This window comes from Neoarius graeffei, chromosome 7 (genome assembly GCF_027579695.1).
Source record: "Neoarius graeffei isolate fNeoGra1 chromosome 7, fNeoGra1.pri, whole genome shotgun sequence".
NCBI lineage: Eukaryota > Metazoa > Chordata > Actinopteri > Siluriformes > Ariidae > Neoarius > Neoarius graeffei.
Genome location: NC_083575.1, coordinates 72,585,426 through 72,610,052, shown reverse-complemented (window position 1 = coordinate 72,610,052; position 24,627 = coordinate 72,585,426). Strand labels below are relative to the sequence as shown.

At 40.7% G+C, this 24,627-nt stretch overlaps 2 protein-coding genes across 3 annotated transcripts in view; one reads left to right on the top strand and one right to left on the bottom strand.

Annotated features, from left to right (window-relative positions):
- tmx2b (thioredoxin-related transmembrane protein 2b) overlaps positions 1-1,551 on the top strand; it is a 32,282-nt gene extending 30,731 nt beyond the window's left edge. The window contains exon 8 of the mRNA XM_060926369.1: positions 409-1,551. Within this exon, the coding sequence (XP_060782352.1) occupies positions 409-582 (174 nt within the window). The 3' untranslated portion in view covers positions 583-1,551. The remainder of the gene's footprint in view (positions 1-408) is intronic.
- A 9,416-nt stretch (positions 1,552-10,967) lies between these two features.
- zdhhc5a (zinc finger DHHC-type palmitoyltransferase 5a) overlaps positions 10,968-24,627 on the bottom strand; it is a 79,784-nt gene continuing 66,124 nt past the window's right edge. For both annotated transcript variants that reach the window (XM_060926368.1, XM_060926367.1), the window contains 5 exons: positions 24,194-24,320; positions 23,703-23,811; positions 21,209-21,321; positions 14,705-15,597; positions 10,968-12,789 (listed from right to left, as the gene is read on the bottom strand). In XM_060926368.1, the coding sequence (XP_060782351.1) occupies positions 12,558-12,789; positions 14,705-15,597; positions 21,209-21,321; positions 23,703-23,811; positions 24,194-24,320 (1,474 nt within the window). In that variant the 3' untranslated portion in view covers positions 10,968-12,557. The remainder of the gene's footprint in view (positions 12,790-14,704; positions 15,598-21,208; positions 21,322-23,702; positions 23,812-24,193; positions 24,321-24,627) is intronic.

Here is a 24,627-nt window from a genome sequence, read left to right as displayed (position 1 = left end):
CGTTTATGATATTCAGTGTAGCCAATCCAGAGAAAATCAGTTGTAAATTGAAGTTAATGCATAGCACACTTATCTGGCCTAAAAAGCCAAAACATTGTTTTACAGAACAATATTTTGGTGACTGATTCATTATAGACTAAGGAATGTATTTCTGGTAAAATTAGAAATAGGGTGGGTCATTCTTGAAGTACTCATTTCAAATCACTGTGCATCTCAGAATGAACTTTTACTACACTGGAGTCACTGTGTGGTAACGCCCCAGATATGTAACAAAAGGTGCTAATGGCCGTTTCGCTCATCTGCTTACTGGCCTAGCAGGTTAAATACAGCCTAAATATTGTATTGGGTCCTAGAGGTTAGAAAAATAACACCACACTGATCCCATTTCTGAACTCTGCTTATTCCCAGGAGAACATCATCAGAGAGTTTAATTTAAATGAGCTGTATCAGAAATCGAAGAAACTGAACAAGACGAAAGGAGACAGAAACGAAAAGCCCAGCGAGTCACAGTTCCCCCCTGTACCTGAAGAGGAGGAACCCGAGGCAGACGGTGCAGAGAAAGAGAGCAAAAAGGACAAATAAGATTAGAACAATAGGGCGTCACTGGAACTGGTTGGTTTTTATACACACGCTGAGCAGTGTGCCCAGTTGTATGGGAATATTTCTCCCCCCTTCCCTTCCTTAAAGGATCCATCCATTATCAAATCAAACTTGTACCTAATGAATGGAATTGAAGAGCAGTGAATAATGCTGTTTAAGAACCCATAACCATCCACAGCCATCATTTAGGGGTAAATGAGCCTGCCAACAGCAGGTGAGCCAGCAGTGTTTGTTTTATTTTAACTACATCTACCAATTTCATGCCTCCTACCTCTAAAGAGTTGATTGTTCTTGACTAATTTATAGATGTTTTGTAGATAGTTGCTTTTAAATGACTACTGATGGAATGCTAATCATCTCCTTTTTTTGTGAACTCGTGCCTACGTTTTCCTTTCGTCATGCATTCGGTAACAAAAGGTCCAGTATCAGTACATTTCAGATGTAACAGACTTGTTTTCTCTGAAGGTGCTGCAATTGTTGGCACAACAGCTCTGTTTGAAGAATGACCAAAGCATCAAATGTTATACCCTTCCCCCCCAAAAAAGCCTTCATGTTCTGGGCACAGACCTCTTATTCTAGCATCCCTTTGTCTTAAATATCTTACTAATTTAGCTTCCCCCCCCCCCAATCTCATGAAAAAAATGGGAGCCTGTGGGCAGGTTTGGCATTTTTGCCAAACGAACCCTTTACTGTTCTGTTTTCCTTGGGGTCATCCTGCAGTGAGTGGACTTGCATACCTGCACTTATAGGGAACATAATTTTAGTTAGCTTGCCCACAAAAAAACTGTATGCTGCATGTACCCTAGTGACTAACTGATTCTGACTTTACTCCAAACCACAATTACTGTATAGTGTCTTAACTCAATTGCAGATGGATGTGACAGAGTGTGTGTACTGTGAGAGGTTTTGGCTGAATGTTGACATTCCAATAAAAAGTCATCTTGCATAGTTCTCCTGTGTCCTAACAAACTACATTTAGTGGATCTCATTTTACATTTCTCTAAGCAATGTTATGGTAACCACTAAGAGAAAGACCTCTTTATCCTAACAAAAGTTTTGCAAGTCTTGAGTGCCTGTACAAATGAGTGCAGCTATTCTCACAACATAAGAACTCTACTGATCCGAAAGCTACTACAGCAAAACAAACGGATAATGGATTCTAGTTAACTATTTTGCCGAAACAAAACATTAAATCACAACCAGGCAGGCCAGAATGGTCTTATCCTTAGGGTTTGTTCATGTAAATGAAAGGTGGGTTTCCTTCTGAAAAAGTGTAATTGAACAGATTGTCATAATAGAGAAGGAGGAGCCACCCAACATGCTGACAGGGACAGCTCTGACAAACAAGTCATGGCCTTGTTACTTGTGTAATAACTATTCCATCCACATTCACTGGATTATGAGCAACTGCAGACGCTGATTGGCTACTTTACTAGTAGGCTATCAGCTCATGTACCATGTAAAACAATAGCAGAGCTGAACCAACCAGAAACTTTACTTGAAAACAAACCCCCCCAATCTCTTGTTCCACACTCCAGCCCCTATATATATTATATGAAAGTATGTCCCTTTACACACTCATCCAGAAGGGTAATTTTGCACAAGGCCAACTGCCTACAGCAGAAAAAAAACCACGTCTGGAACCAGATTTGTGACGTCACTTGGGGAACCGCCAGCAGGCTGCAAGAGCTTGCAGCGTACAGCCTGTGTAGACCAAGTTTAGCAGCTAGTGATTTTGCATTGAAATATGGAATCATCACCTGAGCGCAATGTTACTTCATCCATTTGGATTTGATGATTCAAGTAGTGAAGATGATGGAGACAACACCAGGGATGTAAACATGGTTGTTTTTTCATAAACAAACCAGCACTGATGTAGGATTCAGAAGGAGGCGTCCCGCACACGTCACAAATCAATGGTTGCCGGGAAATCCAAATGCCAAGTTCTCAGAGGTGGACCAATTTGCCTCAAATGGCTTGATTTCAACTGAATTTTTCTGGTATTGCACAAGGTGGTCAAATATCTATCACATTTTTGCAAAATTTAATATAAAATGAGAATTACATTGATCTTGCTCCTGAATTTACCCGTGATATACACCAAGTTGGTTTACCCCCCCCCCCCCCCCCCAAAAAAAAGGTTCTTACCATGAAATACTTTTTTCAAGAATTATAGCATTTTTCAAAAATTGCTAGTCATTTCACTGGTTTTACATTAAGCAGAAATGACTCACATTTTATATAAAGTTTGTATTTATCAAATTTGCAAAAAAATTCTATTCACTGCATTTTGTGAAAGAGCATAAGTTTTTCCACTCAATTTCATCGTACATGGCTTATAGCCAACTTGGCGCTACGTACCTCGTCAACTATTAGCTCATGTACGATTCGATTTCGTGGAATACCTAAAATAGGAAGGAATTAAAGATGTAAAAGGTTTAGATCATTACAGCAAAGTGAAGAACATTTTAATACAATCTTTTCCGGGGGGAGATAGACAACAACTTGCCTCAATCATGACAAATACCAAAAACATAAACTCAGCCAAGACAAAATGCTCATCACCTTTTACCTGAATGCAAATGAACACAATCAGCCAGAAGGGCCTGGTATTTTTGTTTTACACAGACAATTGTGAGAGTTTGTGAACCCTTTGGAATTATTCAACATGAATGACTCCTAAAATGGAACCCGATTGCTCTATCCCTGTCAAACCAGTGGTTAAAATAAGTACAGTTACTGTTTGGGGATTACAACATTCTATATCTGAAACACGATTCCCCATTTTGTCTACCTGCTCTTCAAGACAAAATTCCCATTTAGGGAGATTCAGCCCAAACAAAGTTTTGAGGGGGGGAGTGTCCACAGTCTGATGTTTATAAATGGAAAAAATAAATAGTTTCTACTCCTGAGGAGTGAACACCCTTAAAAGATCAGTGCAAGACCCCGCTACAAAGTAGTGGGACAGCTAAAGATCTGCAGCACCACATGTTTGAATCTACTTTAATAATACACTGAACAGAAGTGGTGTTCATGGAAGTTTACCACAACGGACACCACCACTACAGCTGTTCCGTGGCACTCCTGAAAATTCTCTGTGGACAGATGTTAATTTTTTTTTTTGGTAAATGCAAACATACGGTTTGGTGAAAATAAAATGCTACATATGGACATTCTGAAACGTGGAGCATGGTGGAGACAGTATCAGGGTTTAGAGCAGCTTTGTTCCCTCGAAATGGCTCACAAACCTGATGGACGAATGGAATTGAGACGTTTACAGCGGACCATCAGGACAGAAGTAGTGACATTTTACAATGACCAATGTAGAGACTTGAAATACTGTGGGATTACTAAAACGTGCCAAAACAACCTCTCCTGAAGATGTTTGGTTGAGGAGATCACTAATAACGGAGGATCTATTAGATAGTTTTTCCTAGTAGTGATCTTAGGCATTTAGGACTGGAGGAACTCTCTCAGTACCCCATTTTTTTGCATGTCCATAGTGCAGGAACTGAGAACAATTATAGTTCTTAGAATACTGTTTGAAAGGGACTTTCAGCACCTACTTCAGGTAGGGATGCAAATACAACCATGGTCAAAAAAAGAGTGAGGTAGCGCAGTGACGTGGACCCCCCACCACCACCACACACACACACTATCAGTCAGACAACAGTTTCAACAAAACATTTCTTAATTACTATTATTTATTAATTCAGTTCCCCACCCCAAAGTCAGTCCATCTTTACTCCTTTTTCTTCCTTTTCTTTGCCACTTCCTGAAGTTTGTGTAGTGCCTTGGATGTATGCACCACGAACTCATACACACACACATGGGTTACACATTACCATTTGATCACTCGATGTTCTAAAATAGCAGCTAGTCGGGTGCTAACGGTTAGCATTTTAACTAAGCCAGACAGCCACAAGCTTTAATAAGACCAATTCTTGCACGTATAGAATGGTATTACGGCACTTAAATATTATCTAGGAACAAAAAACAATAGTCATTAACCCATGTAGACACTACGTTGAGAACATATACAGTCATCATGCAACTCCTCAAATAACATTACGTTTTTCAGGCATTTTTTTACTCCAAGGATAGGTCATGGCTAATATGGTTAGATGAAGGAGGCTAGGTTACGAGAGACAAAGTTAATTTTATATGAGTGATTCCATGCTTATGGGTACTGAAATGGGGAGATGAACTTATTTTTTTAAAAATTCACCTAAAACCATTTCTTTTTTTTTTACCATCAGGTCACAAAACGTAATCTTTAATGAATGATATGTTAAAAGATAACTTTAATTTTCTGAGATGTAATAAAAACATATTTATATGCCAAAGTCAGAACGTAACAGAAGTGTTGTGGACATATATATTCTCAATTTTAACAATGTAGAATTACTTTTTGAAACATAGGAAGGTGATGTTTTAGCAAATATAATTAATAAACATGTGTAGTAGAATAAACATACACATTCTTTCAATAAGATTAACATGGTATATAGCTAGATTGTAATTAATTTGTAACAGACGCGAGATGGACAATCGTAACAGAAGTAATGTAACATATCATTCATTAAAGATTACATGTTTTGTGACCTGATGGTAAAAAAAAAATGGTTTTAGGTGAATTTTTAAAAATAAGTTCATGTCCCCATTTCAGTACCCATAAGCGTGGAATCACTATATATATATATATATATCTCCATCCTTCTCACCCCCGGCGGGGGGGGTATCCATGTCATCCTCAAGCTCGGGTATATATATGCACAATTATTTTAACACTTACGCTTTGATTGTAGATGAGTAAATGACTTCCACTTCAACGCTGATCGTTTACTCCCAGTCACCGAGGCTCCAAAGAAATACACACTAGTAGATGAAATTCAGCAAGTTGATAAATGTACACACCGATCTGAGGAAAAGCCCGGGAGTCACGTTCCTTAGCAACCAGATTGCCCAGCCATCGGTTCCATCCACTGACAGTGTAGCAGCTAGCAGTTTGTAACGGAACGCTGTTGAATATTATAATAGCAGCCAGCAGCTACACTGTCAATCTTACTATCTCTGCTGTCAATGGTTCCATATATCCACCAGGGGGAACCAAACGTTGTATGGTCTGCACAGTACTCGGGTCTATCAATACTACCAGAGTGGATTACCGGAGAGCACCCCCCCCCCAAAAAAAACCTCTTCGGATCTGCACGAATTACACAAGTCGCCCAAAATGCCAGGGAAAAAGCGGAATGCGCCGAAAAGCGCGCCGTTTGCACGCCTGTAGGGTAGGTATTCTCCCAGCAAGAGTGGAAACATTAGCGATGCAAGTATACAGTGGTTGATTGCACTGGCGGCTCGTTAATAGGGGCGATTTGGGCGACGCACTCCCAAACAGGGAGGGAGATTTTTTTTTTTTTTAATCTACTCCTACTACCACGGCAACAGTAATGTCATTGTCCAATCAGGCTAAGGTCGCGCCTGGTGTAGCCACGCCCTTTTGGTGTGATTTCTGTCAGGTTCAGATTTGCCCCCAAATCTCCCACTGACAGTAATGGTACGTACGTTTTTTTCGAAAATCCTGCTCCCAATGCATTTTCTATTAGGTTTTATGTACTCGCACAAGCAGCGTGCTTACGTCATACGCCTGTTGCGCCACGCAAGTGTTGCCAGATTGGGCGGTTTTAAGTGCATTTTAGCGGGTTTTGAACATAATTTTGGGCTGGAAAACGCAACTTGCGCGGGAAATGTGTGAACATTCTATGAAGATGGCGGCGAGTGTTGAGTGCAGCAATACGATAGCGTCTCTGAAAGAAGTTCCCTTTAGTCGTCGTACCAATGAGGAGAAAACGGTAATCAAACAGCTAGGACCTCCTAGACCGAATTTAAACATCAAGCAAGTGTCTATGAAGGGGGAGAAGACCTACTCAAGAGGTTTTAACAAGAACTGGTACCACCGGAAAACTTGGCTAGCTGGCTGTGATGTAGTCAATGCTCTTTTTTTGCTACCCTTGCGTTCTCTTCCACCCTGGAAATAGCACAGCAGACGGTACAGTGATATCTGATATTTGAATTTACTAGGCAAAAGTTGTTTGTGTGTGTGTGTGTTTTACCAATGGCAGTTTAACATTGCCATGTTTTTGTTTTACCAATGGCAGTTTAACATTGCCATGCTTGGAATATTTCAGTAGCCTCAAGTTCTCTCTGACTTGGTGTAAATTAAGCATATTTTCAGTTTTTATATATTGTACAGTATGTGTTCATTGGAGCCAGCAGCACCTTACCTTTTTTCCAACTTGTTAAGCCAAGTTGCACTGACTACAAAACCTTGTGTAACCTTGTGTGTGTATATAGCTAATGCCGCTTTTCCACTACAAACGCGGCTGAGCCGTGCCGTGCTGAGTCGAGCTGAGTGAGGCTATTCGAGTTGCATTTCGACTACAACCGCGCTGAACCGTGCTGGATGGAAGTGGGTGGACACATTGGGTGGAGTTAGCGAAAGTGGGTGGACGTCACGTGATGTCGTTAAGCAGCGCAAACAGTGACATCAGTGAGCTTTTAAGCGGTAGTCTCACGACCCGGAGAGTAAACAATAAACATGGAGGACATGGAGTCGTTAGTGTTGCTGGTCTTGGTGCTGTGGCTTGTCACCGACAACGCCGACAGATACTGGCAAGAGCGTATAGATGAGGCGAGGCGCATAAGGCTTCAGAAATTCTCATAATTCGGAATTCTTCTTCTTCCGGGTTTACAGATCCCAGCGTGCTCGCGGGGCGTGTGGGCATGTGAGGACACTCCTCCTCACCAATCAGTGCACAGGGAAGTGTCTGCTCACGCCCCCAACCTCACTCGGCTCGCTTCAGCCCCACTCCAAAACCGTGCGAGTTTTAGGGGCTAAGCAGGGCTGAAGCGAGCTGAGTCGTGCTGTTTTTTTGGTAGTCGAAACGCAAGCCGTGTCGGGCTGAAGTGAGCTGAAAAAGGGTAGTGGAAAAGGGCCATAAATAACTAAAGCCTTTTGTGTTCATTGACACGCTTGTAATACTTTAAATTTCCTTTTAAGGCATGGCTTTCTGGAGGAATTCTTGGGAAAAAAACTGCAGAATTTATTTAGAATTATTTATTATTTTTTGTTAAAATGGTGCAATTCCATATAAAAAACCCCTAATTAAGCTGCACATGTTTGTTTGATGGTTCTGCTTTTCTTCATCTTTTTCAAAACTTAAACACTTGTTTTGGATTTATCCTGCCACTTTAATTGCATTCTTTAGAATTGAAGAAATTAGAATATGTTTATAATTAAGAATTTGTGTCTACTTCTTATAGAATACTGGAATAATATGAGAAAATAAATGAGTAATGTAATATTAATTGATTGTGATGCCAGATGTTTTGCTTTGAAGGCTTCACAATGAATCTTCCTTAGTTTTAGCCTGGCAAGCCAGACTAAATGTGAATATTTGCCACTCGTAGGCAAAAATATTTTTGGCCGCTAGGCGGGTGGGTCTAGTTTACTAGGCTACCTTAGTTTGCCACCTTTAACTTTAGTGTTGCCACCTAGTGGAGAGAAGAGATACTGTCTATATTGATATCTGAATTTACCAGGCAAAAACAAGTTCAGCCAATTGATTTGCTACCTAGGTCAATTTACTTCAGTCCTGTGGACATTTACGGTCCGTGTAGACATAACGGGGGAAAATTGCCCCCCCTGAAAAAAAATTCAGGAGCCACCACTGGTTGATTGTCGATGACTGATGAATATATTTTCTTCTTCCGTGTGACTTTTTTTTTTTAACTTAACCTACATCTATCCATGTTTTACTCTGTACTTGAGCTGCTGCAGCACCCAAATTTCCCCTCATAGGGATCAATAAAGGAATCTTGTGCCTTATGATGGTCAAACACACACGGCAATGCAGGCTACAGTTTTAAAAATCTGTGTAAAACAATTTTCAGTGCTGTTGGCTAATATGTAAAAACAAAACAAGAGCGCTCCGAGAGCACAATATCTCCTGCTGGCAACTCTGGTAAAATGTAACTGAATTGAACAAAATTGCAATATGCATATTACTGACAAAGAATCCTGTCAAGTCCAAAAATTGTGAGAAGAGTTGATTTCAGAAGGTGAGTACCCTTCCTAGGACAGATGGACAGACATCGCCACGACATAATCCCCTTTCGGCCAGCGGGGGATAATAAAAATTGTGAGGGAAGTTGATTTTAGAAAGCAAGCACACCTTGATGAAATTGCTAAAGTTTATTAATAATCAAGGGCATAACTCTGGTAAAATTTGCCCAAATTAAATGAAATTTCAATACGCGTATAATGGCAAAAGGCTTTGCTATATGACAAAGTTTGGTGAAATTCCTCCACAAATTGTGAGAGGAGTTGATTTCAGAAGAACGTACATCCTCATGAAATTGTCAAAGTTATTTAATCGAGGGTCAAAACTCTGGTCAAATTTTCCCAAACGAAATTAAATTGCAATATGCGTATTCCCATCATATAACAAGGCCTTTTGCCAAGCTTCGAGAAATTCATCCAAAAATTGTGAGAGGAGTTGATGTCAGAAGGCAAGCACGCCTTCATGAAATTGTGAAAGTACAAGGTTGTTAATCAAGGGCCACAACTCTGGTAAAATATGACCAAATTGAACAAAACAATCTGGGTACTACCGATGTATAACAAAGTCTTTTGCCAAGTTTCGTGAAATTCCTCCATAAATTGAGAAAGGAGTTGATTTCAGAAGGAAAAAACACTCATGAGTTTGCCAAATTCTAATTTTGTTAAATCAAGGGCTGTAACTCTGGTAAAACGTGACCCAATTTAACTAAATTTCAATATGCGTATTACCGACATATAACACCGAATCCTGCAAAGTTTTGTGAAATTCCTCCAAAAATTGTAAGAGGAGTTGATTTCAGAAGTTGAGTACCCTTCCTGGAACGGATGGATGGATAGCACCATGACAATCCCCCTTCAGGCCTTTTGGCCAGTGGGGGATTAAAAAAACAAAACCTATGTTACTTTTTTTAATAAATGAATTGTAGCTTTTTTTTTTTAATAAACACACTCAACTCAGAAATGGACTGAAGTCCAGACTTTGAGCCTATACGTGACGAAGGAAGTACAAACACAATTTTGATGTGTCCAAGTGAGTGAGTAAACTAAATGGCCTTATCTATTTTTATCACATAAGAAAACCTTTAGCATATAAAATAATCTACACAGACATGTTAGGTAAACATATTTTAAATAAATTACTCATTTCCACCACAAATGTGAAGGAGAAGAAAAAAAAAAAGTCAGCACACAACACTTCCTGGTCTCATCCATTCTATGGTGCAGCAGAATGATCCGTTTCTACAGAAACAAGCAACAGAAAACCACTACACCAAAGTGGATAAGTTTAAATCTGAATGTTGCTAGTTTGATGCTTTCATAACACAAGAACATTGGTGAACACGACGTACATTCGTATAAAAACAAAGTAGTGACGTCTCTTTAGCAACTGTCTGCCAGCTTGTGTCACTTCAGCATTCCGACTGGGTGGAGTGAACGCAAACAGGAAAAGAAAAAAAAAATTCCTTGAAAGTATGTAGTTATACTAGAACTGTCATCCAAAAGCACATCTTGTTTAAGCTAATTAACCACAGACATTTTTCATGGATGTCAATAATTCTGGAGCTGAACGTGTATTTGAAGAACCTGTTTTTAGTACTGGTTGGAGGTTATAAGGATTTGCATGATTCAGAAGTTTGCTAAAAGGTGAAAAGGTTCAAGTACTGCACAGGAGGAAATCAGTGTGTGAAGTGGCATTAACGCTTGATATGGTTTTGTAGCATGTTTAATTTCAACTCAACAATTTCTTTTCTTGGGGAGATCAGGGCTGAGTTTCCCCAAACCATCCCAGCGCGCGCGCACAAAAAAAAAATATCATAGTTTAATGTCAAAGCGATCATCAAACTGAATTTATTTGGTAGAGATAGTGCAATCGTAATTTTAATACATTTTTTAAAGATTTTTTTTGGGCTTTTTTCACCTTTATTATTGGATAGGACAGTGTAGAGACAGGAAATGAGAGGGAGAGAGAGACGGGGAGGGATCGGGAAATGACCTCGGGCCGGAATAAAACCCGGGTCCCCGGATTTATGGTATGGCACCTTATCCACCTGAGCCACGACGCCCCCCCCAATTTTAATACATTTTTGAAAGACTGGGCCAAACAAATCTACACCAATGGGTTCAAACTTTCTTGTCCAGAGCTTGTCTGATCTGAACAGTAAATCAGCGTGTTGTGCATCTTACCACTGGAGAGACGATAAAACTGAGGTCTTAAATAAATCATCGATCCATTCTAATACTCAAATAGTTTATAAAGTGTTTATTAACAATGCTCAACCACATTCACCCACACAGACACACACTCACTCTCACACAGTATACTATACAGTACACCTTTTCCTTCTTAATTAACATACTGATCCAGATGCCAAATATTTCCTGCTTTTTTTTGTTTGTTTGTTTTATTCTCATATGGAGTTGACCAGCTGTCAAAACTCTTTCCCACCTGACTGGACAAACATTTCAATCCAAAGCCTGCAACATTTTGAGGAATCACTGAAACACAAAGCTTGCAAAATATCCACAATATATTTTTAAAAGTAAAAATTAAATTAAAAAAGGCATTTTATAATTCATAACTACAGCAGTCACTCACTGACTGGCTCAACCATTATCCAATCCAAGTGCACTGGTTTCCCACTTCTCTGGTCACCAAACTTCTCTACTTAGTCAGCTAGACAAGGGCACTAGACAGAGTCTCTTCAATAGGAACTGATAAACCAAAGCAGACATCATCCCACAGACAGACTTTACAAAGTAACTGAAAATATATCCCAGAAAAATGTGCTCACCTGTGTGTTGTGTATTCAGATGCTACATCTTATGAGGCGAGTGTTACATAGGCTTCACCTGGCTGACTCTGAGGTTTGTCTTGTCCTAAAGACACGGACTCAAAACACCGAGTGGTCATCACAACCATAATTCAAAATTAAACAAGTCTCCCTCCCCACCTATTCGACTGCTTAAAAACCCAACCTGGATACAAATCTCAGTCTTGGTTATTTAAAAAAAAAAAAAAATTTTTACAGGGTATATTCGAGTGTATTCATGACTTGGAGATGCTCTGATCTTCATATTTGACATGTGAATCACCTGCGCTGCTCAACCACACCTGAAATGCTTGATCATATCAATAGCTATTTATAAATTCATATAAAATAAGATTGAAAAAATTAAATAAAAACATCTCTCGATGTCCAAGGCCACTGCCTGAAAACACTCTTGAAAAGGATCAAACAACAATGTAGACCATTTTATTAACCACTTTTACTTCTCCACTTCTGATTGGTTCATGTACCCAAGCAGAATGGTCATGAGCCAATCACAGTGGTCCAAAACAGCAAGAATATCCTGTAAAGTTGCTGATTTAAGTCCAACCATTTGGAGAAAACCCCTGGGAAAAGTTTAACCGTTTTTTTTTTTTCCTTTATACATGACACACAATTTACGATTTACACAGCTGACAAAGCAATCTTTTTCAGAATTTGATTTTTCAAGGCAGTCCGGTCATCTGCCAAACTCGAGTGTCGCACCTCCTCGTTAATGGCAGGTCAGGAAGTCCAGGAATTGTACACGCAACCTCTCCTCCCCCTCCTCCTCCACAATGTCTTATCTGACCAGACATTAACAGGTCAGCTTTCGCAATCTTTCCCCATGTATAAAAGTAAAGCGCAGGTCTGAAGTCCTTTATTCACTCCATCTTTCGTCATAAACGTCTGTTGTGTGCAACACATTTCCAACAGTGTAGTGAATCTCTACTCTGACTGAACGAGCAGAGGAGGCAGGTCCATGGCTCAGCTGTTGACACAGGACTGGTCAAACTGCTGCCCATCACTCAAACTGATATTTCATAAGTGGTTCCTCCGACACCCGTCACCTTCTTCACCCCACCTCCAGGCTTGTTGACGGGGCTCTGTGAAGAGCCAACACTAGAACAGGCATGTCCTGGTCGTGTGGACACACTGACTGGATGAGAGTGGGAAGAGGGGTTCAAAGGAGGAGACTGTGGAAGAGGTGATTTAGGCTGCCCATTTGTCCGACTATAAGATTTCATCTGAATCTCGTCCCTGAGTGGCAGAGAAAGAGAGAGAAATATTGATGGATTAATGCTAATGGACAAAATGTCCTTTTCCAAGCCAAACTTTCAATGTTGACAGGACATTAAAAAAAAAAAAAAAAGACACCCAACAGTTAAACAAGTCAAAAGTTAACCCTCTGGGATCAAGAGCTTTGCCAGCAAAGCTCAGCAGGTTTTAGAACGAGTAGGTCATGTATTTAGATAAATATCTTCGTGAGTTTATCATCATACAAGCATGATAAACATATTGACAGAAACTTTATACTTTATGTGCCCACTGCCAAATAATAATATAGGTTTTTAAATTGCCTAAATTAGAAGAAACATAAAACTTGTCACCTTAGTCACACCGGAGTCGGAGCGCTGAGCGTGTACTCACGCGTTCATAAAAGACTATTCACATGGTAACGGAAGGATAATCACTTTCACTCTTTCGGTTTCGATTGGTTTCTCTTTTGCAGTGAGAACGCCCACCATAAACAGGATAAAATCTGTCAAACATAGTTCAGGCTATTTGGAAGTAAAACTTGTTGCGAGATGGCATGCGAATGGCATTTTATGTGTTTCAGATGAGTCAGGACAGCGATTCATTTCATGATTCAATTCATCGATTCAATTTCAGAACAGCAATTCAGTCAGTCTTGAGAACTGCAACACTGATGAGCGGTGCCTCCTCCCCCCATCCTCCCCATACTTGACTCTATCCAGCCAAAGATCAACTCAAGTAAGTGCAAATATTTTTTTCTATTTATTATGAGCAGATCAGTTGATGTGTGTGCTGTAGTGCATGCACAGGAAAAATGACTGAGCAATTTTTTCCAGAGTTCAAAGTATTTTCCTCAAAAATAGTTAATTTTGCTCTACTTTAAGTTTAGAGTAAAATTTGGAGTTGGAGCAAAATTACAGAGTAATTGTGTCAGAGTTGGTTGTAGCTCTGAACTGAGTAAAATAGTACAAGAGTTAATTTCAAGACATAATGAAGAGAGTCAAATACCAAAATAAAATCAAATACCAGATAAATTAAGCTGTTGTACAAAGCAGTTTTAGAATGGTGTTGGAATGTGTGAAAAACATGACCTTACCCATTGTAACTTGACCTGATGGAATTAAGAGTTGGCAGTGGGAGGGGTTTTCACTCTTCTCATTGAATGGAATGGAAATTTTTACTCTCCATTGAATACCCCTCTCACTGCCAACCCTTTATCCCAAAACAATAAGACAATTTTTTTTGATGGTCAGTTAACTGTCCAAATCAATGGAGCAGGTTTAAGTTTTTGTGCTTGATACATTCCTAAGACTAAACAGAATCACCTCAAATGACCAAAATGGTTTGACACAATGGATAAGGTCACGTGTTGTGTGCCAACACAGTTCTAAAACTGCTTTTTACAACATCTTCATTTATCTGTTATTTTTTAAAAGTGCAATCATGACATACATACTACATAGATATTATTGTAGCTGAACTTGTGCTGAAAACAAAAAAAGGTCATATAACTTTGAAAATACAGCTTAGGTTTGTTAAAACTGACAAAGTCAGAGCATACCAAAATCATTAGAGTGCCAGAAAATACCCTCAGACCCCAGAGGATTAAAATCAAAATCAAGATTTTGTTACCATCTCCTTACCTGAGAGAACACCACAGAAGCACTAAACACACAAACACCAACAGTGTAATAACACCACTACATGCAGGTATGACTGTTTGCTGAGCAAGCAAACTAGAAAGAACCCAACAACACAGCATAAGCTTGAGAGGAAAATAAAAGGTGGGAAGAGGTACAGAAAAGGTCGAGAGAAAGTGAGAGGTCCACTCACAGAAGTCTGGGAGGAGGAGGAGGAGTAGGAGGAAGGAGGCAGCAGGAGGCAGCGTGGAGCGTTGAAGGCAGAAGTTGTTACTCACTTGGGCGCCTGGATGCCCCCTGCCCCAGCCGTAGTGGAGGCGGAGGCTTTACGCACAAGGCGGTACTGCATTTCAGCAGCTGCGGCACTCGAGTAAGACAGAGATTTGCCTAAAGGCGGGTGACCTGCACGTGGTGGGTGGGTGGAGGGGGGGAGTGGAGCATCTGTGGAGCGTGTGCGGTACGGGTTAGTGGGCCTTGGCAGGCCTGAATCAGACAAGAGAGGAGGGCGGGAAAAGCGCGGTGGCCGATGTTGGTGGTGATGGTGATGGTGGTGATGGTGCTGGCGAGGCTGCGCATCATGAAGCAGCCTTTCACGTTCTCGGTCAGGTAGCGGTGGAGGAGAGGCGGAGCCACGCAGGTAGGCAGTGCCACGGTGCGGTGAAGCAAGCAGGGCGGAGCTGGAGGAGGAGGGCTGATGAAGCTCCTCCTCTCGCTGCTGGGCAATCTGTGCAGACAGAAATGGCGAGGTGTAGCCAAGCGGTGTGTTGGGGGATGTGGATTCAAAATTCTGGCTTTCAGAGGGCGTAAGAAGGCTGTCGTAGGACAAGCTGCCATTGCGGGGTGGAGGTGTTTGATTGGCTGAGCTCTTGTAGCTGGAGGCTTCAGAGGGTGGTGCATTGTGGGACGTGGAGCGCACGCTGGAGGAACGAGAAGCGCCTCCGGAGAGCACAGTGGGGTCGGAGAAGGAGGGGTAAGAGCGCCCCCCAAAGGAATATGCGGAGATTCCAGGGGCTGGCAGTGCCCCTTGGCCTCCGGAGGGTCGCTCAGCACCCCCACGCTCTCCTCCTCCTCCATCACGGCCATCCAGACTGGGCTCAGAGCGGAAACCCGGCTGCTGACTGGACTGGAGGAGAGAGGAGGAGGACTCCTTCAGACTGTCCCCACGACTCATCTAGAGAGAGAGCGAAAGCAAGAGAGAGAGTGACAGCATGAGGAAGACAGGGGAGGGGCAGAGAAAAGCTATTAAAACCAGTATGGAAGGAATAAGACAAAGTCAAAGATGGAAAGATCAGCACTGACAAAGTAGCTGAGGCATAAGAACTGCAGGACAGAAAAGAAAATCAATCAGTTATATTAAGATTCTAATCTATCCCGATAAATCAAAACGGATTTACTAATAGGAGTTAATCCAAAACAGCAGGATTTATTCCTCCTCTCAATAAAAGCGCTAACTATTTATTAGGAGTAAGTAGTGCATCTTTGATGAATCAGTAGAAATGTACAAACAGTGACATTTTGCTCTGTTTTCAAGACCCACAAAATTGTTTGCTTTACTGAGGTGTAGATTTATTTATTTACTATTTTAAATATCCCAAATTGAGAAAAATTGCATTGCCTCGCCAAAAATCAGTACTTGTTTTGTCAGAGAACTGCTGTGGAATAAACTCATTATTGCCCAAACATAACTAATAATGCTGGTGTACTGTATCCATCAAGCCACGCTGGTGAACGGACCATGCAGCTCTGCTGTTTTTGCGCAGTAACTCATCATCGCCACAACAAAGGCGAGGGACTGTTTATAAAGTCGAGTTGCGCATTCAGAATTAATGAAGATTACAGTCCAATTACAGAGTGAAAGCCACAGCATGTTTAGTGCAAACACTAGAATAAACTTAACATCTGTCCAGACAGGTTAGGAATGACATGAGAAAGGCAGTGCATGAAGCAGAAATTACTGCACAAAGAGCAACTCAGAAAGAAGCTGAGAGACACTTGTTACTACAGAACCAGTATGATATTAGAATGAGGGCATGAATATAAACCTGTGATTTGTCTTGCAGTGAAATCCCTACCCAAGTTAGTGATATAAACAGAATCTTACTAACTTTTGTGTAGAAAAACTCATTACACTAAACATTTCTTTAATCTTAAACAAAAACCAAGGTTCTACCAGAAGTGCTTCTATTATTGCCATCATAAACTGCCGCATATTCTTACTAAAAGGCTTTATTTTGTTTGGACAGAATGAGATCACTGGGCAAATTTAATTTCCGGTTTTGCCCCTCACTTTCTGTGTCCTATTTTGGAGCCAATATGCAGGCAGATAAGAAGCCCAATGACGTGATAAATGTAGTGCTGTGTCGCACCCCCACCACACACACTGTTCTCTCACGGCTGTGCTATAACTGATGGGGCTTGTGGGTGTATAAAAGGTGCGTTGCTTAAGAAAAGAATAATGAAGTCTAAGGTCAATCATTTGTTAATCCTACTAAAGGTTAAGGCAGCAAATGATCATCCTGGATAGTGTTTAATATCATTTGAGATGTGAGAGGTAGGGTGTGTACAACAGCTTAAACAAATCGTATGACTGATCACGTCTCACCAGATGGATTACATTAACATGAATGAACATGACAAGTCATTCACCACAGTGGCGTGGCAGCTGAAGGATTAGGGGTGTGAATATTCCCCAATTTAATTTAGTTCAGAGATCATCAGATTCATAACCATGTGTAAGGCAAATCAGAGTCAGTGCAAGGATCTCCATCAGGACAGTGCAACACGTCACACAGCAGGAGAACGATAATTTCCTTTTCTAGTATGTTTCTCTGTTGCTCTTTTCATTTTCTCTCTCTATTCAACCGTCAGTCTCCATCAAGGTGGTGTGGCCAATGCGCCCGTCAGTCTCCATCAAGGTGGTGTGGCCAATGCGCCCGTCAGTCTCCATCAAGGTGGTGTGGCCAATGCGCCCGTCAGTCTCCATCAAGGTGGTGTGGCCAATGCGCCCGTCAGTCTCCATCAAGGTGGTGTGGCCAATGCGCCCGTCAGTCTCCATCAAGGTGGTGTGGCCAATGCGCCCGTCAGTCTCCATCAAGGTGGTGTGGCCAATGCGCCCGTCAGTCTCCATCAAGGTGGTGTGGCCAATGCGCCCGTCAGTCTCCATCAAGGTGGTGTGGCCAATGCGCCCGTCAGTCTCCATCAAGGTGGTGTGGCCAATGCGCCCGTCAGTCTCCATCAAGGTGGTGTGGCCTATGCGCCCGTCAGTCTCCATCAAGGTGGTGTGGCCTATGCGCCCGTCAGTCTCCATCAAGAAGGTGTGGCCTATGCGCCTGTCAGTCTCCCTTAAGAAGGTGTGGCCTATGCACCCATCAGTCTCCCTTAAGAAGGTGTGGCCTATTTACCTGTCAGTCTCCATTAAGGAGGTGTGGCCTATGCACCCGTCAGTCTCCCTTAAGGTGGTGTGGCCTATTTACCTGTTAGTCTCCATCAAGAAGGTGTGGCCTATGCGCCCATCAATCTCCCTTAAGAAGGTGTGGCCTATGCGCCCGTCAGTCTCCCTTACCTGTCAGTCTCCATTAAGGAGGTGTGGCCTATGCACCAGTCAGTCTCCATTAAGGAGGTGTGGCCTATGCACCAGTCAGTCTCCATTAAGGAGGTGTGGCCTATGCACCAGTCAGTCTCCATTAAGGAGGTGTGGCCTATGCACCAGTCAGTCTCCATTAAGGTGGTGTGGCCAATACACCCATCAGTCTCCATTAAGGTGGTGTGCCCTATGCACCTGTTGTTCTCAAATGCAGGTGGTGTGGCCCCTGCACCTGTGTCATAGTAAACGAGGCATGGCCTCTGTGCTTATCGGCCCCAGTGAAGGAGGAATGGACTCCACTTGTCAGTCTGGCGAAGGAGGGATGGCTGTCCACTCCTGACAGCTGAATGCATCACATCTCCCTACATTATATTGCATCTCACTGAAACTCTAAATCATGGTTTATAAATTGACATACTCATCCCTAAAGGAATAAACATATCTACAACCCCGATTCCAAAAAAGTTGGGACAAAGTACAAATTGTAAATAAAAACGGAATGCAATAATTTACAAATCTCAAAAACTGATATTGTATTCACAATAGAACATAGACAACATATCAAATGTCGAAAGTGAGACATTTTGAAATTTCATGCCAAATATTGGCTCATTTGAAATTTCATGACAGCAACACATCTCAAAAAAGTTGGGACGGGGCAATAAGAGGCTGGAAAAGTTAAAGGTACAAAAAAAGGAACAGCTGGAGGACCAAATTGCAACTCATTAGGTCAATTGGCAATAGGTCATTAACATGACTGGGTATAAAAAGAGCATCTTGGAGTGGCAGCGGCTCTCAGAAGTAAAGATGGGAAGAGGATCACCAATCCCCCTAATTCTGCACCGACAAATAGTGGAGCAATATCAGAAAGGAGTTCGACAGTGTAAAATTGCAAAGAGTTTGAATATCATCATCTACAGTGCATAATATCATCAAAAGATTCAGAGAATCTGGAAGAATCTGTGCGCAAGGGTCAAGGCCGGAAAGCCATACTGGGTGCCCGTGATCTTCGGCCCTTAGACAGCACTGCATCACATACAGGCATGCTTTTGTATTGGAAATCACAAAATGGGCTCAGGAATATTTCCAGAGAACATTATCTGTGAACACAATTCACTGTGCCATCCGCCGTTGCCAGCTAAAACTCTATAGTTCAAAGTCGTCGTAGTACCTAAACATGATCCAGAAGCGCAGACGTCTTCTCTGGGCCAAGGCTCATTTAAAATGGACTGTGACAAAGTGGAAAACTGTTCTGTGGTCAGACGAATCAAAATTTGAAGTTCTTTATGGAAATCAGGGACGCCGTGTCATTCGGACTAAAGAGGAGAAGGATGACCCAAGTTGTTATCAGCACCCAGTTCAGAAGCCTGCATCTCTGATGGTATGGGGTTGCATTAGTGCGTGTGGCATGGGCAGCTTACACATCTGGAAAGACACCATCAATGCTGAAAGGTATATCCAGGTTCTAGAGCAACACATGCTCCCATACAGACGACGTCTCTTTCAGGGAAGACCTTGCATTTTCCAACATGACAATGCCAAACCACATACTGCATCAATTACAGCATCATGGCTGCATAGAAGAAGGGTCCGGGTACTGAACTGGCCAGCCTGCAGTCCAGATCTTTCACCCATAGAAAGCACTTGGCACATCATAAAATGGAAGATACGACAAAAAAGACCTAAGACAGTTGAGCAACTAGAATCCTACATTAGACAAGAATGGGTTAACATTCCTATCCCTAAACTTAAGCAACTTGTCTCCTCAGTCCCCAGACATTTACAGACTGTTGTAAAGAGAAAAGGGGATGTCTCACAGTGGTAAACATGGCCTTGTCCCAATGTGTTGCCATGAAATTTAAAAATCACCTAATTTTTCTCTTTAAATGATACATTTTCTCAGTTTAAACATTTGATATGTCATCTATATTCTATTCTGAATAAAATATGGAATTTTGAAACTTCCACATCATTGCATTCCGTTTTTATTTACAATTTGTACTTTGTCCCAACTTTTTTGGAATCAGGGTTGTAAATATATAAATACATAAATGATGCAAGAGTACATACAAACAACAAATTTATGTTTGAATTAATAAAATAAAAATCAGGTGGACATCACACAAGCCTGGATGCCTGGGACAAACCGATTTCATGTCCAGGCCATTAGTTTTTATTTCATTTTTTTTTTACACTTACCCTTTAGACTAGTACGCATTTTAAAAATGTAAATAAAAATTATAGACCTCCCCTTGCTCTTTTTGTGCATGGATGATAAACCACATTTTCAGGCAGATTTGGGGGGGGGGGGGGGGGGGGGTGATGAAACTGAGCAAACCAAAATGCAGCTCAAAGCCATCATACAACTCTCCTGTTAATTACACAGTCAAACGTGTGGACTAGACAGAATCAGTAACCTTTGCGTGCTATGCAAAGACATCATCATGTTGGGCAAGGAGTTGCTGACTTTTTGTTGTGGGAGTTAAAAACAATACACAACATTATGAATCATATACGTCTTTGGTTTTCTTATTAATACACTTAACTAAAACTAGTTTATCATACATTATCATGTTAAAAGCCACTTATTTTGATAATTTTATCATAACCAAAACATGACATACACTGGAGATTTTACTTGCTTTGTTTAGCAAATAAATTTATGATTTGTCCACACAACAAAATGAAATGTCTTAAACACGATGTATACAGCAATTTCAGTTAGGCTCGTCTCAAGAACTTAACGTTAGCAAGCTCTTAAATACATAATGCTGAGTGTCTGTGAGATTACACTCGGAAAAAGGCTAAGCCTAACTAACACGAGAGAGAGAGAGAGACACACAGACACACAAACAAATGCACAAACAGAAAAGAATATGTACAGTGACAACTTACTGATATTGTTCAACTGAAAGCCACTGGGTCACCAAATCAAAAGATAAAAAAAAAAAAAGAATGCATGAGAATGGATTAAAAACAGAAAAAGACAAGAGGATTAAATTATAAAAAAAAAAGTGTGCAAATGATAATTACTGAAGCACCTAGTGAGATGATTAATAAGTAAATCTGTGACCTCAATCACTGCTTATAAGTGTAGTAACACAGGCAGACAACACACACAGTACATGACAGTACGGACTGACATTAATAATCACACAAACAAAAACACACTGGTCATACACACTAGTACACAGGTTACCTGGTTAGCATAGGCATGTGTCAGAGCGGTGTGGTTCTTCCCTGGGCTGCTGTATGTAGGTCGGTATTTGTACATGGTGGGAGTTGGTGGAGCTTTATTTAACAGGCTGCTCTCTGGAAAAAACAAAACCATGACATATTGGAAACAACCAACCATAAAACATGGTCCTCATTTTAATCTGACAAAATTCAGAGACAGAAAAAGGTTTCCATCCAAGGGAGTTTGTGTGAAAAAAGGTTTAGTGCTTTGAGATGTTTGTCAAAGCTAAGCTGTAGAACAGGGAGGAAACAAAAATTAATAATAATAATAAACATCCCACCAAACTTAAGCATTTTGACATACTGACATGACTCACACTTTGACTTTATCCAATAAAGTTTGTATATGCACAAAATAAAAAAATACATTGTGAAATGTTTGACAGGAGAAAGTCACAAATTTATGCTCTCTCTTATTTATATAAAGCAGCTATATACACACACACACACACACACACACACACACACACACACACACACACACACACACACACACACAGAGAGAATGAAATTTTTTTTTAAGTTTCATTTCTTTAGTTCAAGTCTAACAAATACAGGCACATTTCAAGGTCAGTTTTAAAGTTTATCATCTTTAGATGTTAACTGCAAAGATGAGCTGGAACATAAGAATTATACAAAAGTGAGTAAGAATCAGCAGTCTGATTTTGATTTTAGCAGTCTTATCATTAGGTGATGGAAAACTCGGGGGAGCCAAATAAGAGAAATCCTGCACACAAGTTGCAATATTTACATTACAAAATATACAAAATTAAAATTTCTTAAAAACCGTTATTTTTGCTGCTTGCATTTTATCTCAGTGTGTTACAGGCATCAAATTCTAAGTTTGTTGATATTTACAAAATACAATTAAGTTGGTCAGTAAAACTATTGAAAATCTTTTCTTTGTACTTTTGTCAGTTAAACAAAAGGTTCATGTGAATTTAAAAAAAAATTGTTTTTATTGCATTTTGGAAAATACTGCAAATTTGCTGGAACTGGGGTGTGTGTAATCTCTCTCACAGACACGCACACTTTATAGAGTCCAGCACATTTTGATTATTTTGCTGTCTTAACACACCTACTGAACCAACGTTCTTATAATAGTCTTGGCACTCATTTTGGCAACACTCCTTATTTCCAGTAACAAAAATGGTGAGAGACCCATGCATCAGAAAAGAATTGACTAGGATATGAAATGGCTGTTCAATGAAGACAAAATGGCGGTAGTTCAGTCTTGTGCTGCCACATTCACATCTTCAGCAGTGGCTCATCTCATCATACTGGCTCTGACTAAACTCAGTCATTAACTGATGAACTGAATCAGGATGTCTGAGTAGGTACTATTCCACTGTTAAAATTTAAGACTATTAAAAGTAGTGGTGGCTCATCATTTAAATTACTAATCAGCAGGTCGGGGGTACAAGCTCCAACACTGCCAAGCTGCCACTGTTGGACCCTTGAGCAAGAACTTAACCCTCTTTGCTCCAGGAGTGCTGTATCATGGTTGACCTTGCACTCCAAGCACAAGTTCCTAACAAGCTGGGGTATGTGAAGAAAAGGATTTCACTGTATGTGTGACAAACAAAAGCATCATCCTATATCAATAATATTGATCATTAAACTCGTGTCCATCAGCGTGACCGGTAGGACTCTCACCAACTAGCTAGCTAACAACCACTAGTTCATGCTCTCAGCTTGTAGCCACTAATAGTGGATTCATGTGCCTTCACTAGTGCATATAATGGTGCCAGAAAGGATTCATTTGAGCAAAAGAACTTTAAAACAAACATCTGGCAGCTGTGTCCAGCCACCACTCATTGTGCCAGAGCCACTCCCTAAGTGGCAATCTTACATTTTCGTTTTAGGTTAGAATAAAAATATTATTTTTCTTGGCAGGTTCAATATAAAAGTCCATCACTGAGTCTCCTTCAGAGTCCAAGAGTAGAAGGACTGAAGTTATTTTGCGAAAAGTATCACGATGATGTAGTGAGGATTTTCCTTAGTATATGAGCACTGCCAATTAGTGCGATCTTCTGTATTATCTGGATGACGTTGTTTCCAAGAATTTTCTTAATGTTCTTTTCCAAACCTTTCCTGATCATCCCAAGTGCCCCAACAATAAATGTTGCCCTAAGATTCCACATCCTTGCAATTTCGACTTCAAGATCTTTACACTTTCCAACTTTTTCATGTTCTTTAACAGAGATATTAAGTCAGTTAGTACAGTTGCATCAATAATAAGGCATGTCCTCACATTATGGACTTTGACAATATCTAGCCTGTTCACACTAATATTTCTATCATCATTATTATAGTGCCATGTTTGTCTCAATTCTACCTACTACATAGCAAACTAAATACTCCTGTCCAGCTCCAGCATAATTACTAACCCAAAAGAGGTTTTACACCAAAGGAAAAAAAGACCTTAGACAGGTCATTGTGGTTTGGGTGTGTACCTTCAGCAGGTCCTCTTGAAAGGCCAGGATATCTAAGCTCTGGTTTAGGAGGAGGAGGTGGTTCAGCATCAGCAGACTGACTCTCCATCATCTCTAAATTACTCTTGGACTGAGAGAGAGAGAGAGAGAGAGAGAGAGAGAGAGAAAGAAAATGAGACAGCAAAGGAAAAAAAAATCAAATCGCGACAAGTGAATTACATCTGAGTCAGAGAGTGACAGAGGAAAAAACAGTGTTAGAAGGATGTCAGAGCACCAAGAAACTTTACCTATAATATAAAAATTATATTTCAAAAAAACAAAACAAAAAACCCACCCTTTAAGACTACCATGATTATACCATGCTTGCTTTTCCTCCTCTAATGAACCTGACCTGATTAATCAGCTAATTAATAGGCCCTGAAGTGGACACGCACATATAGGAAGAACAGACAGAGAAATTGGTGTGTGTGTGTGTGTGTGTGTGTGTGTATATATATTTATTTATTGCCTACCCGGTGTAGATCTCCATGGATACCATTATCAAGGACCTTGGCTGCCAGCTGTGCCTCGGAAAGTTGCGGCCTCAAGAACGGGGGCTGAACCGACACAGTCTGTGCCTTCCTCTTCCTGCCCACATACCTGAGGAAGAGAAAGGGAAAGCATTCTCAGCATGAACAGAATGTAAGTTGGCTATTAAGGAATAAAAATGAAAATTATAGTATTTCCCCAATGTTATTTATCTGAATAAAAAAAAAAGCTATGACAACCCAAGAACCACTCTGTGAGAAGATCTTGTCAAAAACAAAACCAGACAGTCTGCAAGAAATTAAAAAAAAAAAAAATTTACATTAGCCCATGTTTCATCAAAAGCTTTAAATGTTTAGGGTTCATTTTTAGTTTGGTCAGCTAAGAGCAGGATGGGTAATTATTCATTTAACTGAACACA